The sequence below is a fragment of the Pelodiscus sinensis genome, chromosome 5 (genome assembly GCF_052426305.1).
Source record: "Pelodiscus sinensis isolate ZL-2025 chromosome 5, ASM5242630v1, whole genome shotgun sequence".
Taxonomy (NCBI): domain Eukaryota; kingdom Metazoa; phylum Chordata; order Testudines; family Trionychidae; genus Pelodiscus; species Pelodiscus sinensis.
In genome coordinates this window covers 8,991,262-9,008,807 of record NC_143056.1, presented here as the reverse complement: position 1 = coordinate 9,008,807, position 17,546 = coordinate 8,991,262, and the positions used below count along the sequence as shown (strand labels likewise).

At 48.5% G+C, this 17,546-nt stretch overlaps 1 protein-coding gene across 7 annotated transcripts in view; it reads right to left on the bottom strand.

Annotated features, from left to right (window-relative positions):
- The window catches only part of SAMD4A (sterile alpha motif domain containing 4A), a 219,623-nt gene that overhangs the window by 18,387 nt on the left and 183,690 nt on the right, over positions 1-17,546 (bottom strand). For all 7 annotated transcript variants that reach the window (XM_075926233.2, XM_075926235.2, XM_075926236.2 and 4 more), the window contains 2 exons: positions 16,816-16,901; positions 4,202-4,320 (listed from right to left, as the gene is read on the bottom strand). In XM_075926233.2, coding sequence (XP_075782348.1) covers positions 4,202-4,320; positions 16,816-16,901 — 205 coding nt within the window. The remainder of the gene's footprint in view (positions 1-4,201; positions 4,321-16,815; positions 16,902-17,546) is intronic.

Here is a 17,546-nt window from a genome sequence, read left to right as displayed (position 1 = left end):
CTGCACATGTAAGCCCTGTAGCTAGCATTCAACTTTGGTTTAGCCCAGTGTCTCAAAAAGTGGTCCTCAGATCCACTCTGAGACAGCTGCCAACGGGCCGCTCCGCTCTGTTTATTTACTGGCTCTGCAGCCACAGAGCCTTGCAGTTCCCATTGGCTCCAGTTCGCTGTTTGCAGCCAAGGGGAGCTGTGGGAAGTGGCGTGGCTGCGGAGCCGGTAAATAAACAAACTGGAGCAGCCCATTGGCAGCTGTCTCAGAGTGGATCTGCAGACCACTTTGAGAAGCCCTGGTTCAGCCCCTATCCTGCTTTCCGTAGTCCTGCGAGTGAGTCAAGCAGTCAGCGGGAGAGAGGCAGGCAGGACTGGCTTTTGATGATGGCGGGTGAGATTGAAATGACCTTTTAAGTGCTAAGCAGGGAGAAATCCAGACACTTCGCCCGGAGAAATGCAGGGATTCTGGTGGTGCCCTGGGGGCTTTGGTATATTCTCCTGAATCTCATCTTGCACTAGGATTGCCACATGGTTTCAACAAAAATACTGGACACACCTGACATGACATCACAATCTACATTCCATCTGATTTAGAAAATACCGGACATTTATATTTTCTCAATTTGTTTCCCCGAACAGAAATCTCAAATACTGGACTGTCCGGTTCAAAACTGGACACCTGTCAACCCTATCTTGCACTGCAAATTAAAAAGCTGATACACTGATGCTTAATCGACGGCTTGCAAGCCCCATGCAGCCTTCTCAAGATGCCCTTGCCGCTCCACATTTCCCACAGTGACAAAGAAAGGTCCTAAACTGAGCCTTGGTTCCTCGCTCAGCTGTATTTGCTTCTTCGTTTTCTCTTCCCTCATGGCACTTTACCTACTGAGGCACTGACTCTGAGTTGCTGAGAACCTTTGCTTCCCAAGAAATGAAAGTTGAGGGGGCTATTGCTTTAATTTGTAAGGGGCTTCTTGGTCTGGCTTGCAGGTGAAGGAGCTCTGTAGGGAAGCACCAAGAACACAAATCTATCAGAATCAGTCTGCAGAAGCCAGCCTAGAGCAAGGTGAGGTGGGCTGTGCTACTCTGTGTTAGGGAGCAGCCTGCTTTGCCTCTCTCTGATTTTGGTTGTCTGTTACCGCTCCAAATTCTAAGTAGTAAGGACAAGTTGTGTGGTAAACATCCAGCACAGGTATTTTATGTTTTCAATCTAGCTTTTCTGTGTGTGTGGTGTGAATATAACACTCAGCATCTCAAGATTTTGATCTATGGGGCCAGATCTGAGTGCTTTTGAAGTCCCTTGCGTCCTTGCTTGTTTCTGGTTTGAGCATGTTTTTCTGTTCTTGGAGTTATTAAGGATTTAGTTTCCCTAATTTCTACATTTGGTTGTGTGTTAGGAGTGTGAGGTTTACATTCTTGGTTCATTTGGCTGGTTTGAAATTTGCTCATTTTAAATGCAAATGTACAGAAGAGAATCAGAGAAAAAAAATTATGAATAAAGATAACTTCTACACAAAAACACTACATCTACACTACATGCTTCTTGCGCAAGAGCCCTTTTGCACAAGAGTTTTTGTGCAAAAACTTCTTGCGCAAGAGCCCTTTTGCACAAGAGTTTTTGTGCAAAAACTTCTTGCGCAAGAGCATGTCCACACTGCATGGATGCCCTTGCACAAGAAAGCTCTGATGGCCATTCTGTGAATGGCTATCAGAGCACCGTGCTTTTTCCCATAGGTGCTCTGGAGCGTCGACACTTGCCTTTTTGTGCAATAACTGTAGCGCAAAAAGGAGTTATGCCTATGCTGGAAAGGAGGTTTACTTATGCCGGAAAAAGCCCTCTCTTCTGCCGTTTAACTGTTGATTTACTTGCACAAAAGCGAATTTGAGGTGTGGACGCTCCATGGATTTTTGCGCAAAAACACTTGTTTTGCGCAAAAACCTTACAGTATAAACCAGTGGTCCCCAACGCGGTGTCTGCGGGCGCCATGGCGCCTACCGGGGCATTTGTGTGTGCCCGCTGAGAACCTGGGCTGGCCCCGCCCCCGGCGCACTGGAGGCACCGGCCCCAGGCGCGCGACACGCACCGGTGCCTGGTGCGCGGCGCTCGGGCGGGCCCAGCCCCGGGGCACATGCGGGCGCGTGGCGCCGGTGCCGGCCCCAGGCGCGTGGCTCAGGCGGCAGCGCCAGCCCCGGGCCCACGGCACAAGGCGCTCGGGCGGCCCCGGCCCTGGGGCACATGCCGGCGCCGGGTGCAAGGGCATCCCCGCCCCTGGCGTGCCCCAGGACGCATGGCGCGTGAGTGGACCCGCCCCCGGGCGCCTCTAAAGGTTGGGGACCACTGGTATAGACGTAGCCAAAGAGACATGGGCTGGAGACCTAGTATTAAATCATTCTGTGGATTGTTGATGTTTGTCTGAGTGACAAAAGAGTTTGTGAGACTCATAGGTGCCATCCACACTAAGATGTCAAACTCCACTAACACCTGCCTACCACGAGCCAGATTTAAACACAGCTCTTTAGGACTGTGCTAACACAGTTTGAAAACCCAGACAAAATGGGGCCAAAAAGGTCATGGATCTCTAGCTCATTTGGTTGTGAAGAGCACGTTCTCTGTAAACCAGTACGATGCAGTCTTGGATGGATCAGCAGCCTGACATTAATGGAGATAGGTGGCCGATGGATAACAAATGTTACCTGTTTACCTCCAGAGTCTTACCCTTATATAACCACCTAGCGTTAAGCCGGAATATTTTTCTGAGAGATGTACTCTGGTATTCAAACAGGGATTATTGTGGGCACATTGGTTATGCCATCAAAGGCTCATTCACCTGCACATCTACTACTGTGATATATGCCACCATGTGCCAGCAATGCCCCTCTGCCATGTACACTGGACAAATCAGACTGTCCCTACGCAACCGAATACATGGACATCGATCAGACACCAAGAACAGTAACATGCAAATTCCAGTGGGAGGACATTTTAACCTCCCTGGACACACAGTTACAGACGAGAAAGTTGCCATCCTCAAGCACAAAAAAAAGGTCAAAACCAGGCTACAGTGTGAAACTGCTGAGCTGGAATTCATCTGCAAATTGGACACCATCTGAAGGCGTCTGACTAGGACCTGGGAATGGCTCTCTCATTACAACAAGTAATTTTCCACTCTAGGTATTCTCACCTTCTTATCCACATCCACCCTGACTGAATGAGTTCAGATGTCATGCTCCCATCTCGGTATCCTACCATCTGTTTCTTTTTCTCCCACTTCATGCATCTGACAAAGTGAGTTGCCACTCATGAAAGTTTATGCCATAATAAAGCTGTTAGTCTTTATGGTGCCACCTGACTCCCTGTAGTTTTTGCAGAAATAGACTATCATGAATACCTCCGAAACCTGTTATCATGCGAACCGAAACCAGCCCAAGAGCCGCGCTGCAGCCCTATGGATTGCTTTTTCTGGGGTCTATCCAGACATGATCTGATTTGCAGATGATGCCAAAACTGGAGGAGTAGAACACACAGGACAGAAAACCCCCACTGCAGAGAAGGTCGGCACCGTTATTACTTTTTAATCTTTCCAAGTGCTCCCATTGGTGTGGGGAAAGTGTGGGTTTGGGAGATGGGCAGGCATGGTGTCCACCAGAATCCCTGGTCTCCATCCAGAGAAAGGATGGGCTTGTTGGTAAGCCACCAAAGTAACAGTCAGGGAATCTAGGTTTACCACCATGGGCAGCTTTCATCACTTTGGACAAGACACTGAATCTCTCTATGACTGAGGTCACCATCTGTAAAATGGGGACAATGATATTTTTTACCCACCCTTTGGTTTTGTCTATTTATACTGTAAGCTCTTTGGGGTAGGGACTGTCTCTCAGTTAAACAACTAGACCAATGGGGCCCTGATCTGAGCTGGAACCTCAAGGGGTTAGTATAATGCAAATCAGACCTACTAACTAGCAACAGGAACTACTGCTTGAAAGTGACATTTCAGAGCTGGAGGTGACATATAGCGGTAAAACAGAGTAAGGTGAAATATTCCAACCCGGCCTGCACTCACAGTAACAGGCCTCATGAATCAGAGCCACACCACGGGTCTGGTTAGTGCGGTGTGAATGTTTATGTCATTAGCCCCTGTGGTGTAGTTCTGTCTGAGATACCAACCCACAGAGCACAATCATTGTATCAGCGAGATGAAATTCCAACGTACTTTCTTTGCTGCCGATATGCTGATATGTCTAGAAGGGATTTCCGGGGGAAAGACCTGAAGAGTTTTTGCACCTGCTGTTTCCATGACAACAATCTTTTCTTCTGTGTTTCTGTAAATGCCTGTCCCCCAGAAAAAGGAATTAAAAAAATAGGTAAACATCTTATGGACGATACAGTTAAAAATAAAGCAAGCAGCAGGCAGTTAACATGCACTCAAAGTAGACAGCTGAGCGATCCGAGGTTCAAGTTGCAAACACACAGAAGCCCTGAATCACAGGTTTAATTCCTAGCAGAGTTGGCTCAGTGGAGCACTAAGGGGTTTCCCATGTGTAGGCCTTTCTGAGAAAACCTTAAGAGCAAAAATCCTGCTGGGTGTTAAAGATCCCATGATGCTTCCTGGAAGAGAAAGGGTTTCCCTGGAGTTCAGGACCTTCATTTCTAACCCCTCCCCCGGACCGTTTGAGGCATGCTATACCATTGCCTGACTGCCCACAGCCCCTGCAATTCAGTGACACCGAGTATGTACACAGTGCTGTGGGCCCACCAGGATGACAAATACGTAAAGATCCGATGCAATTATTATTATTGCTCCAGCATTCCAAATGCCAAAATGTACAACACTCTGGGAATGCTACAAAACCATGAGACAACAAAACCAAAGCTATGCTTTTTACTTCTTTTAGTAACTTTTAACCAAAATTCAAGTTTATTTAAAAAAAACACCTGACAGAATAATTAGGGAAGTACTAAATGCTGCCAATGAAAAGAAATTCCGTTATATTGAGGCCTGAGGACACATAATAGTCATAATTATTTTGCGAGGATTCCTTCTGACTGGGGATGTAAGAGAGCAGTCAATTAGTTGACTACTCGCATTCTCCCTGCCGCTTGCTGCCTCTATATCAGAGGCAGCAAGTGGGGGGAGAAGCAGGAGCCAGCTTAAAAGCCGGTTCCCCCCAGCAATGTCTCTGTTGCCCTCCCCCGCTGCCTCTATGAGATGCAACAGAGGTGGGGAGGTAGGAGAGGCTGCTCCGGCAGCAGCCCCTGTATGTGGGCAGCCCCAACTTCCTGCTGGGACCCTTCGCGGACAGAGGCTGCTGCTGTGAACCCCAGGGGCAGATGAGAGTTTTGCGGGGCCCAGAGCAGCACAATTTTGCAGGGCCCCCCTTTGGAGAAAAAATAGAAAAAAGGCGTCCCCCCCTGTGCCCACTCCTCCAGTAGCCCCACTCTAATCATGTGAGCTACCCCTCCTCATCCCCTCTCCTGACACTTCCCTCTCCACACCTGCCCTGCCTCTCTCCTCTGGTGCTGGTCCCTCCCCTCCAGGTGTCTGCCCTTCTGCTTCACACCCAGAATCCCCTGGCACCTGCACCTTCCCTTACCCTGCACCATTCTGGTGCCTCCCCCTTCCCTCACTGCCTCTGCCCCCTTTTCCCTCTTTTTCCCTGATGCCCACACCCTCACCATCCTCTGCCCCCATTCCCCTCATGCCCCTCTGTGCCCTCACACATGCCTTGCTCCATCCCTGCCTTCCTCATGCCCACCCCTCCTTTCAAGCCTTCTCCCAGCACCTTCCCCTCCCCCCTTTAGCCCCTAATGCCCTTACCCTCTCCTCTCCCAGCATCATCCTGTCCTCCCTCCCACTGACACCTCCCCGCCTGCCCTTTTCCTCATTGTCTCCACCTGGCCCCTGGCATTTGTCTCTCCTCCACCCTGTTCCTTGGTGCCTTCCCCTTTCTTCTCCTGACCTGCCCCCCTCCCCTCAGCACAAGCCCCTTCCTCTGCCATCCGCCTTCTGCCTTCCAGCTTGCAGGGTCGCCGTGACCCCGGCCCAGGCTCCAGACCACGTGCTGAACCGAGCAGTGCAACGCTGGGCCGGGTGGTTTTAAAGTCCCGGGCCATGATGTCACGCCACACCTGGGCGTCTCCCCTCTCAGCTGTTGCGCAGCGTTTCAGCACGCCACGCGTGCGCTCCCTCAGCCCCACATGGCCCGTACTGGCTGGTGCCGGGGAATTTAAAGTGCAGGGCTGCAGCGCCCCGTCACAATCCCCCTCCTCCTCCAGAAGCTGCCATCCGGCTCTTCGGCGGACGGCCCATCAGGAAATTCCCGGAATCCTGCCGGGCCAGTCTGCCCCTGGCGCTGGCACGGGGCCGATTGAAGTGTGGGGCCTGGGTCAGCTGTCCCACTCACCCTGCTCTATATCCGCCGCTGGTGAATCCTCACAGACAGTGGATTGGCTCTGCTCAGTCCCGGTTTGTGCCAGGACCAAACCCTGCAGTAGCTCAGCAATTTAAAAGGCAGCAAGTGCCGGGCAGCCTGCCCCCCCCAGTACATTTTAAATTGAAGAGCCGTTGCGGGGTTTGGTCCCAACACAAGCCCAGGACTGCCTTTCCCTGTCGAGTAACTGAGTAGTCGATAAAAAATGTATCGACTACTCGATTACTAACAGCCTCAATTTAGCATCCCTACTTCTGACCTTACAGTGTATGAATCAGACCAGAATATGTATGTCAGATTCCTGAGTGCTCAGTTTATTAATGATAAACGAATGCTCCTAATCGTTTAATAGCTTGTGCTCTTGTAAGCAACTTGAGTTTTCATCCCGCAGTACAGACACTAAAAAGTTCAAGAAATCTCCAGAAATAAACACAGACATCTGAGTTCTTTACCCCTCCCCCAACTTCCAAAGTAAGCTTAGTGCTCCTGAAAGCTTCTGGCTTGGCAGCCCTGGTAACCAACAGCTTCTGGCTAAGCTACTCCACAGGAGCAGTGCTAGCGTCTCGCAGGCTGGGAGCCAGGAGCCCATCATAGGGTCAGAAGCAGACAGGCTGGAGTGGCCCCTGCCTGTAGTGTGGGGGCTGCTTCAGCCTAACATGGGGGACGGGGTGCTGCTCCAGCCTAGTGGGCTGAAACAGTGCCCCGTCTGCTCCCCATTCAATCCGTTAACCAGTTAAACTTAATGTTTAACCGATTAATGAATTCAACGGGATTTTAGATCCCTAGTAGACTAACACATCAAGGGTACGTCGAGACTACATGGCTCCGTCAATGTGCCCCATTTCATGAGGCATACTGGAGCGGTCGACAAAGGCTTCCCTTGTCGACCGCGGCACGTCCAGACTGCCCTGTTGTGCTGCCAAACAGCTGATCGGCACAGTGCGGCGGCCATTTTGATGTAAACTCATCTACATGAGCTATGTAGTCTAGACATACCCCATGGCTACGTCTAGATTGCATCCCTTTTTCGTAAAAGGGATGCAAATTAGACGCATCGCAATTGCCAATGAAGCGGGGATTTAAATCTCCCCTGCTTCATTAGCATAAAAATGGCTGCCACTTTTTTTCGGCACGGAGCTTTGCCGGAAAAAAGCGCCAGTCTAGATGCGGATGTTTCGGAAAATAAAGCCTTTTCTGAAAGATCCCTTATCCCTCTTAAAATAAGCTCCATGACCAAAAAAAGCGGCAGCCATTTTTATGCTAATGAAGAGGGGGAGATTTAAATCCCCGCTTCATTAGCAATTGCGATATGTCTAATTTGCATCCCTTTTATGAAAAAGGGATGCAATCTAGACGTAGCCCAAGTGTAGTATGGGCTCTTCAAAAACCACCTATAGTATCTCCCCCCTCCCTTCCCATCACCCTCCGGAATTTGCATATGTTCTTTATTGGCCATATAAAGGACACAACTCGTATTCTGGGCGAGGTGAGCGCTTTATAAATGGGTCATTCCCATGGGGTACGCAATGTATCATGGCATGAGGGCATGTAAGTGGCGCACTGGGCTCGAAAGCTGCATTGCTGTAACGTTAACGATGTAACCCCTCACCCTCACCCTAAAACCTGTCCCTGGATTTCCCTATCCACTCTACGGTTGTTTAACTTGTATCTGTTGCTTGTTCGCAAACATTTGCTAAATGAAGTGTCAATCTGTTCTTAACATGAAATTCAGAAACTGACAATATATACCCGTTAAATTACCATTTGAATGGCTCTTTCAGAGGGTCAGTGTTCTGCTAATAGGCCTGGCAGGCTTTTTCACTTGTAAGTTAACTAGATCCTGCCCAGAGGGAAACTCACCAGGCTGTGGCAGCCACAGAACAGGGATAGGAAGAGGTGAGTCGGTGGATATTAAAACCCAATGGTGCCCCAAATTTCCAGGTGCCCTATGCAGCTGCATATTCTGCATATGGGTTTAGGACAGGCCTGCACTAACTACTAAAACTACATGAACTAGTCAGACTACGTTTGTTAGAAAACCACTCCGAGAACGACTGCCTGTCCTAAGCGACGAGCCGTTCCAACAAACATTGCGTGCAGCAGGAAGGAACTGAAAGAGAGCAGGGTGGGCAGGGCCCTTTATACTGGTGCTATGAACATGCAACCCCAGAGGCTAGTGGAGCTGACCCAAAGGATACCACCAAGGGAAAAATTTCCAGTGGCTGGCCGTGAGGCATTCGCACACCTCCAATGGAATGGACATGTGCAAGCACTCAAAGGAGGAGGACTGTGTTTAAAGCAGGGCAAGGGGGAGGGAATCTTTCCTGACAAGGTCTCCAGTTGGAATCATAAGAACACAAGAACGGCCGTACTGCGTCAGACCAAAGGTCCATCTAGTCCAGTAGCCTGTCTGCTGACAGTGGCCAGCAGCAAGTGCCCCACAGAGGGTGAACCGAAGACAATGATCAAGTGATTTCTCTCCTGCCATCCCTCTCCAGCCTCTGACAAACAGAGGCCAAGGACACCATTTTATCCCCTGGCTAATAGCCTTTTATGGACCTAACCTTCATGAAATTATCTAGCTTCTCTTCAAACTCTATTATAGTCCTAGCCTTCACAGCCTCCTCTGGCAAGGAGTTCCACAGGTTGACTATGCACTGCGTGAAGAAGAACTTTCTTTTATTAGTTTTAAACCTGCTCCCCATTAATTTCATTTGGTGTCCTCTAGTTCTTCTATTTAGGGAACTAATAAATAACTTTTCTTTATCGGCCCTCTACACCCCACTCATGATTTTATAGACCTCTATCATATCCCCCCTCAGTCTCCTCTTTTCTAAACTGAAAAGTCCCAGTCGCTTTAACCTCTCCCGTTCCAAACCCCTAATCATTTTAGCTGCCCTTTTCTGAACCCTTTCCAAGGCCAAAATATCTTTCTTGAGGTGAGGAGACCACATCTGTACACAGTATTCAAGATGTGGGCGTACCATAGTTTTATACAGGGGCAGTAAGATATTCTGGGTCTGGGTTTGGGGCTGAAACGGTCACCGATCTCATGGTTGTGAAGCAGCAAATACAACATGAATTTGGTGGCGGTCTCTCTAGCTCCCAGGAGACAAGTGCCCACTACAAAACAGCTGGCACTCACTGCCCCTCCAGGGGACAGTCGCAGCAACCTACAAAGCCTGAATGGAGATTAAGAGTGAACTAGCTGGTCTTTCCAGGGGAGGGACTAGCCACGCAGACAGGGTGGTGTGATAAACTGTGCACAGCTACTGTCCGTGCCGGGTGTGGTCAGAGGATAGAGAGAGCTCCGTGGCCTCTCTGCCTCTCAATACTGCACCTGTCCCAAGCTCTACATCTACATGTTATGTATAATACACAAGGAAAAATATGGGGCTTCATGAGCCACGGAGAATCCTGTTCCCTCTGCCCCTACTTAGCTGGGAGGAAATGTTCCACTTAATACATTTAGGTATCTCTAGACTACTTGGCTCCGTCGACAGAGCCATGTAGATGAGTTTACTAGACATAGGAAAATGAAGCAGCGATTTAAATAATCGCCGCTTCATTTACATCAAAATGGCCACTGTGCCAATGAGCTGTTTGGCGGCACAGCGCGGTAGTCTGGGAGCTCCGTGGTCGACAAGGGAAGCCTTTGTTGACCGCTCCGGTAAACCTCATTTCACGAGGCATAACGGAGCGGTTGACAAGGGCTTCCCTTGTCGACTGCAGCGCGTCCAGACTACCATGCTGTGCCGCCAAACAGCTCATCGGCACAGTGGCCATTTTGATGTAAATGAAGCGGCGATTATTTAAATTGCTGCTTCATTTTCCTATGTCTAGTAAACTCATCTACATGGCTCCGTCGATGGAGCCACGTAGACTAGACAAACCCTTACTGAGAATACCCACTGTGACGGTTCCCCCCCCACTTTATAAATTGACTTATCGAAACAACTATGCGTAATTCGAAGATGCTTTGGACAAAGTACATCATGTAACCCATCAATCATAATGTCACAATCTGCTGGATCTGTGTATCTTATTTCGGTGGATGCATCATTCGTGTATTGAAAGCTAGAAATATGGAGCATGGAATGGTTTATGGTTTTAAATGTGCAAAAAAAACCATCAAGGGTGTTTCTCTCAACGTCTGGGTGATCACCTGTAAAGAGCCTCCTTTGTCGTTTAAGTCTATGCAGTGGTCTAACTCTTAGGGTATGACCAGGTAATTACCCACAGAAGGGGAGAATATGAAACAAAGAATTCCCGCCTAAATGGGAGGCTATTTAAGTTCCAAAGCAGTGGTCTCCAACCTTTTGGGGCTGCCGGGTGCCTGGGGGCAGGGCTGAGCGTGCGCCACGCACCCAGGGTGCGCATGCGCTGGGCGCCCGGGGAGCAAGAATGGCTCAGGCCGGCCCTGGTCACTAGGCGGGTGCACATAAATGTCCCAGTGGGCACCATGGCGCCCGCGGGCACCGCGTTGGGGACCACTGTTCCAAAGTTTCAGTGGTGTAGGGAGGGTGTCATGTACCCGGGGGCAAAGGCAAAATTGGCGCCTCCCAATCATGTTGCCTTCCACGGTGGTTAAGTCCAGCAGGAAGCTCTCCACGGGCTGCCCGGTCGCCTTGCTCTGCCCCCGGGTTGCCACCACAGCCGCGGGCTGCTGCCCCCATCGCCTCCAGTTCTTCCTGCCCTCGCCGCCGGGGCCCCAGGGCAGCAGCACTTGCATGGTCCCCATGCCCATGGCGACCTGGAACCACCTGCCAGGAAGGAGTGGAGCAGTTGGGTGCATGGAGGGACTCTGCCCCAGCTCCGCTCAGATGCAGACTGGCAGGGGCTCTGGGTCCCAGAGGAACTAGCCCCAGAGGGGCACGGGAAGCCCGCCAGTGCCATGTGGGGCAGCAGCTGGCCAGCCCCCACCCTGCCCTCCACCCCTGGAGACCTGGGGGGATCTGGCCTTTGCTCCGCCGGCTCCCACCCCTGGTCCTGTCCAGTCCGGGCACTTGTCTGCAGGGAGCAAGTGGCCCGGCAGCTAAACTAGCGCCCCCCTAGCATGGAGCCCGGGGGCAACTGCGCCCCCTGCTCCCCCCTCGCTACACCACTGCAAAATTTTCAGGCCCTTTTTCTTTGTCTGGCATGTCCCACCCAAGAGAATGAAGCAGAGACTCCAGGGAAAAAAAGATCTTCCCTGGCTTTAAGATTTAGTTGAAATAAGAACAGTTTTAGGATACGTTTGTAATAGCAGACAAACGTACATACATTGGACAAACGTCTCAGACACTTCGCCAAAGGATCAATGCCCACAAAACAGATGATAGACAGGATCACAAAGAAAAAACAGTTTCTTGCCATTTCAACCAGAAAGGACATTGTCTCAACGACTTAATTACCTGCATCCTGCTTCAAAAGGCTTTTAAGGCTGCACTTGAAAGAGAATCCTCTGAATTGTAATTCATGCTAAAATTCGACACTTTACGCCGGAGTCTTAAAGATTCTAGTTATCTTATCCATTACAAAGATAGCTTCCCCAATTATCACCTCTAATATCATTAGCTCACAGACATTTACCTTCCTCCCCTCCATCCCTCTTCTGTTCTGAAATTTGATTTGTCCTTTTCATATGTGTTCATTTCTTTAATTGTATCCTTTGGTATATATGGTTGTGACTATTTTCTTCCACTATTTGATCTGAGGAAGTGGGTCTGGCCCACGAAAGCTCATCATCTAATAAACCATCTTGTTAGTCTTTAAAGTGCTACATAGTCCTGTATTTTGTTTCAGCTACACCAGACTAACACGGCTACATTTCTATCACTATTCTACAGGAAAAAAAAGATCTTCCCTGGCTTTAAGATTTAGCTGAAATAAGAACAGTTTTAGGGTATGTTTGTAATAAGCTTTAAGGTTTCAGAGGGGGAGCCATGTTAGTCTGTAGCTGAAAAAAAAAAAAAAAAGTTAAAAAACAGCCAATAGTCCTGGAGCACCCTAGAGACTAACAAAACATGTAGATGGTGTCATGAGCTTTCGTGGGCACAACCTTGAAGAAGTGGGCTGTGCCCATGAAAGCTCATAATGCCATCAACATTTTTTGTTGGCCTCTGAGGTGCTGCAAGCTTTAAGGTGCTAGGGCTAGCTATGCATTTTCTATTACAGGCAGTCCCCGGGTTACATGGATCCGACTTACATCGGATCCCTACTTACAAACGGGGTGAGGCAACCCCCCACTAGCTGCTTCCCCCCAGACCAGGGAGACGTGAAGCTAGCGCCCCCCCCCAGCAGACCAGGGAGACGTGAAGCTAGCGCCCCCCCCAGCAGACCAGGGAGACGCGTAGCGGCTTTTCTCAGCAGACACCTCAGCTTGAGAATAAAGGACTGAGGGAAGTGAGGTGTGGGAGAATAAAACTGAGCTCTGGAGAAATGTTTGGCTAGAGTTTCCCCTACTATATGTACCAGTTCCAACTTACATACAAATTCAATTTAAGAACAAACCTACAGTCCCTATCTTGTACGTAACCCGGGGACTGCCTGTATTTTAAATCTGTAATCTACTTTGCCTGTTTTCACTTGAAACCACTTAAATACTACAGAGCCATGTAACGCTGTTTACATCACCCAGAAAATGAGTTTGGAGTTGCACTCCCTGTATACAGCGGGGACATGCCCAGCCAGAATTCCATTTCAAGGTCTAATCGCATTCTAATAAAAGCCTGTTCTTTTTTCTTTGGTGATTCTATTCATGTCAGAAATATAAAGAAAATGGGGGGGGGGGGGTGGAAGGATGGCTGCAGTTTGTAAGGCTGCATTGACTTGAAAACTCATCATGGAGCAATCAAAGGGAAAATGTTCCTATGTCTGGAAATACATGAAGAACCAGAGTGAAAGGAGCTTTTCATGTGATCTCCGTGGACTTGGACTCATATGGAAGAGTTCGCTTCACATCAAAATACTAGAAGCTTTGGGATATTTAAACTACGTCCCTGGCTTAGGCAGAAACATTGCTGAGGTGGGAGAGCAAGCTAACTGCTCGCTCCATAGTAAAATGACATTTCCAAGAGCAGCTGCTGTATATTTCAAGTGGTAAAATGTACGGTGACAACGTATGCTGACAATTCAATGCCATTCACTGGAAACTCTTGGCAACTTTGTTACTATTGTTGACAGAAGCATTCTGGGCGCCCAGTGTTTGTTTTTTCAAACCCTGAGCATCAGTGACTTCCCTTCAGAGCTGGAAATCTCTGTCTTTGTCCCAGATTCAGGAAAACCCTTCAGAGATTCCAGGCCACTGTGATCAGCTTGTCTGAGCTCCACCAGGTCACATAATTTCTTCGGAATAATTCCACTTGAACTAGAGAATATCTTTGCAAAAATCCAATCTTAATTTAAAAATTACAGTGATGGTGCCTCCACCGTGGCCCGTGGTAAACTGTGCCAATAGTTAATTACTCTAAGCACATATTTAATGCTTTCCTGAATCAGAGCCTTTTTGACGAAGGGAAATACCCAAGAACAACCTGAGAGCTCTATTATTTAAGCAACAGCTTCTCACAGGGCCACAGTAAACTGAAGGATTCAGAACTCTGCAATTCAACCCTTTTTTTCACCTAGCGTACTGTATATCTCTATGTTTACAGCAGTCCACATACTTTTGCCAAAATGCTGCCACATCTTTTTCTACAGGACGGTACAGATTTCTTTGTGCTTCTAGACTCTACTTTTACACACAAGTGACCATGTAAAGACAGTGTAAACAGTAGATCTTCTGACACAAGAAAACATTTAGAGATCCACCCAGATCTCAGATGCATGGCCACTCAATGTCACGCATGGTGTAAGATCAAGTGCAGCACATATACAAGTTACTCCTAGGGGAATTCTGCACCACTGACCACTAGGGATGTGAACGAGCAGTTGACTAGACAATTAACCAATAAGCCTAGGCTTATTGGTTAATCTTGTCTACTACTCGCACCCCACCCCCGTCCGCTGACTATGTATCATAGCAGCAAAGGGGGGCAGGAGACAGTGCTGGGGGGATCCGGATTAAAGTTGTTTCCCTCCAGCACTAGCTTCAGGGTGCCACCTGCCCCTCCCGCCCCCGCATTGTTGCCTCTATCAGCGCCGGCAGCCTCTGTCCGCAGGGAGTCCGAGCTCATCGCATGCAGAGGCTGCTTCGCATCCCGTGGAGCAGCCTCTGTCCATGGGGAGCTTGGACCCCTCCCCCAAACAGACAGGGGCTGCTGCCACCCCGTGCTGCTGCCTCTCTATTAGAGGCAGCAGCATGGGGTGACAGGCAGCCGGTCTGCAAGGGGAGCGGGTTTTGAAACTGGCTCCCCTCATGGATCAGCTCCACCTACCACCCGGCGCAGCTGCCTCTGATAGAGAGGCTGCAGCATGAGGTGGCAGGGGGCTCCCCGGGAGTGGGGTCAGAGTGCACAGGCTGCTGCCCCCACACCAGGGGACCACTGATTAGTCATGTAACTGCAAAGATTTCATGCAGCTCCATGACTATTCAATTACCCGATAGCTAACATCCCTACTGCGCACATGAACAATTCATGTCTCCTTCAGATTTTTTTCTCCACAGAATACAGATTCTGTGTGAGGCTCTGGAGTTATATCTTTCACCCATGAGAGGTTGCTGTGGTACCAAAGAGAGGGCAGTCAGCAAGAGAGTCTGCTATCCTCACAGAGGGGGCAGGTAAGGAGGTACTGGATGGACAGGGTGGGGTATCTTGGACTGCTGGTGGGATCCCAGACTGGGGTTCAGAAGAGCTAGTGGGGGGACATACTTAAGTGCAGGCTCAGGAGCTAGTGGGGTGACAGCATTGAACTGGGGCTGAATTGTGAGGTGGGCTGCAGGGCCACATGAGGACAGGGGGGTGCATGGCCACATGGGGACATGGAGAAGGGGGGCTGTAAGACATATATGAATGGGGGCAGAGGACTGCAGATACACACAGATTGTGTGTGACTGAATGGGAGAGATTAGGGGTCAGTCAAAATTGGAGAGGAAAAGGCTCCCCAACTTCCAAACAATCCCTATGCCCACCCTAAACCTGTCCTATACTTCTCCCACCCACATTCAATAATCCACCAGGTTCACTCCCTGGGCTCCTTCCCTCTTCCTCTGATCTTCTGATACCAGTGAATCTCCTGAGCCTTCCCAGTGCTGGTGAGGAGTGCAGGAATTAAAGTTCAGTATTATAGTTCAATAACTCACATTTCTGTATTATTATGCCTAATAAGGAACTTTGTCAAAAAACATTCCCAATCTTGTCCTTTTCCAGTTTGCATTGTTACAGATCTACTCGGTGACAAGTATTTTGAAATAAATTACTAGAATAACTGAAACTGGTGTGATTATATCACGTTATTTGACATAGAAAATATGTGTTATTTTAAAATAGTATGTGCAGAATGTTTAATATTTTGGCACAGAATTCCCCAGGAGTAACAAGTGCAGCAGGAACTCAGCACACACAGGGTACGCCAACACTGCATGCTTATTTCGCAATAAGCTATTCCGGAATTGTTATTCCAAAATAGCTTATTTTGAAATAAACACATCTACACTGCAGGAAAGCCTCCAAATGAGTCCGAGGCAGGCTTCCCTAATGTAGACATGCTATCTCAATTTAGAACCCCAGGAGGCACTGGGGAGGAATAGCTTAGAATGGCCCTGGTGAGGGGGTATTTCGAAAGAGGCGTTATTCCTCGTAGAATGAAATTTACAGATTTTGGAATAAGCTGTCCGTTATGTCGAAACTATTTCAAAATAACGGAATGACTGTGTAGACACTCGCATTGTTATTTCGAAATAACACTAGTTATCGGGAAATAATGGTGCAGTGTAGACGCACCCATAAGGGGATAAATATACACAGCTGGGTGGTTTGTACCCTGTATCTATGGGGCTCAAAGTAGGTTTCAGTCACTGTGAAGGACAAGTGGTAATGTACCTTTTAGAGAAAGTTACAGCTCAAAACAAACATCCATAAAGTAGCAGCTCTACACGAAGAGGCACGCAGAACGCCAGCAGAAAGTCACATAATTTCTGCTGCAAAACAGAAGCTTGAAATACTGAATGATAGTTTGGTCTCTCTGCTAGAAACTCCATGCATGTTCATTCTGGGTTTTTCGGTCACCCAGCTGTTGAGCATATTGCCACAAGCATGATGAATTTCTCAGTTCCAGTTCTTTGCTGTTGTACAGGGGCATAGTGACCTACACTTCTGTACACCACATTGCATTTACAGTCTGATGCGGTCAGAATTACTATTAATACCCCCCAAAATATTTGTGCTAGAAACCAAAATGTTTACATAAACAGAAACTTTGGAAACAGTTTCTAAGCAATGAGAACAACAGTTTTATAAGTTGTAACACAACTCACCTCATGAATGAGACATTTGTCTATGAGCTGTAAATAGGAACTTATATTCTCCTCATCAGGTCTGGAAACTAAAAGTTGCGTACATACTGCAAACAAACAAACAAAGGATAGCTAGCAAAACACACGATAACCAGGAAACAAGAATGAAATTAACGTGTTGTTTTTAAGAACCGTCTCAGAACTCCGTTGCAATTGTCCAAAAAGGAGTTATCATCAATGGAGCACTTGTGTGGAAAGATACTCTTTTACAATTCCAACTATGCCAGTCTATATTTAGAGCCAGATTTCGCTCTTAGTCACACTACTGCCAATCCAGAGTATATGTGTGCAAATCAGCAGTAACAGAGTAGACTCTGGTGCCCTCCCTACCTGCCCATTCTCACATGTGAACGACACTGTCTCACAAAGAGTGTGTAAAAAATCTAGTGCTCCCAGGACCAAATCCTGCAGTCAATGACAGAATTCCCTCTGATTTGACTGACAAGATGTTGAATACCACCACAAAAGTGAGTGCACATTAACGGGTGAAGCACTGGGATGGGTTCCCTAGGGAGGGGGTGGAATCTCCATCCCTAGAGGTTTTTAAGTCTCGGCTTGACAAAGCCCTGGCTGGGAAGATTGAGTTGGATTGGTCCTGCTTTGGGCAGGGGGTTGGACTCGATGACTCCTGAGGTCTCTTCCAGCTCTAGGATTCTATGAACTTACAGAATACAACAGTGTCTGCTCCCACC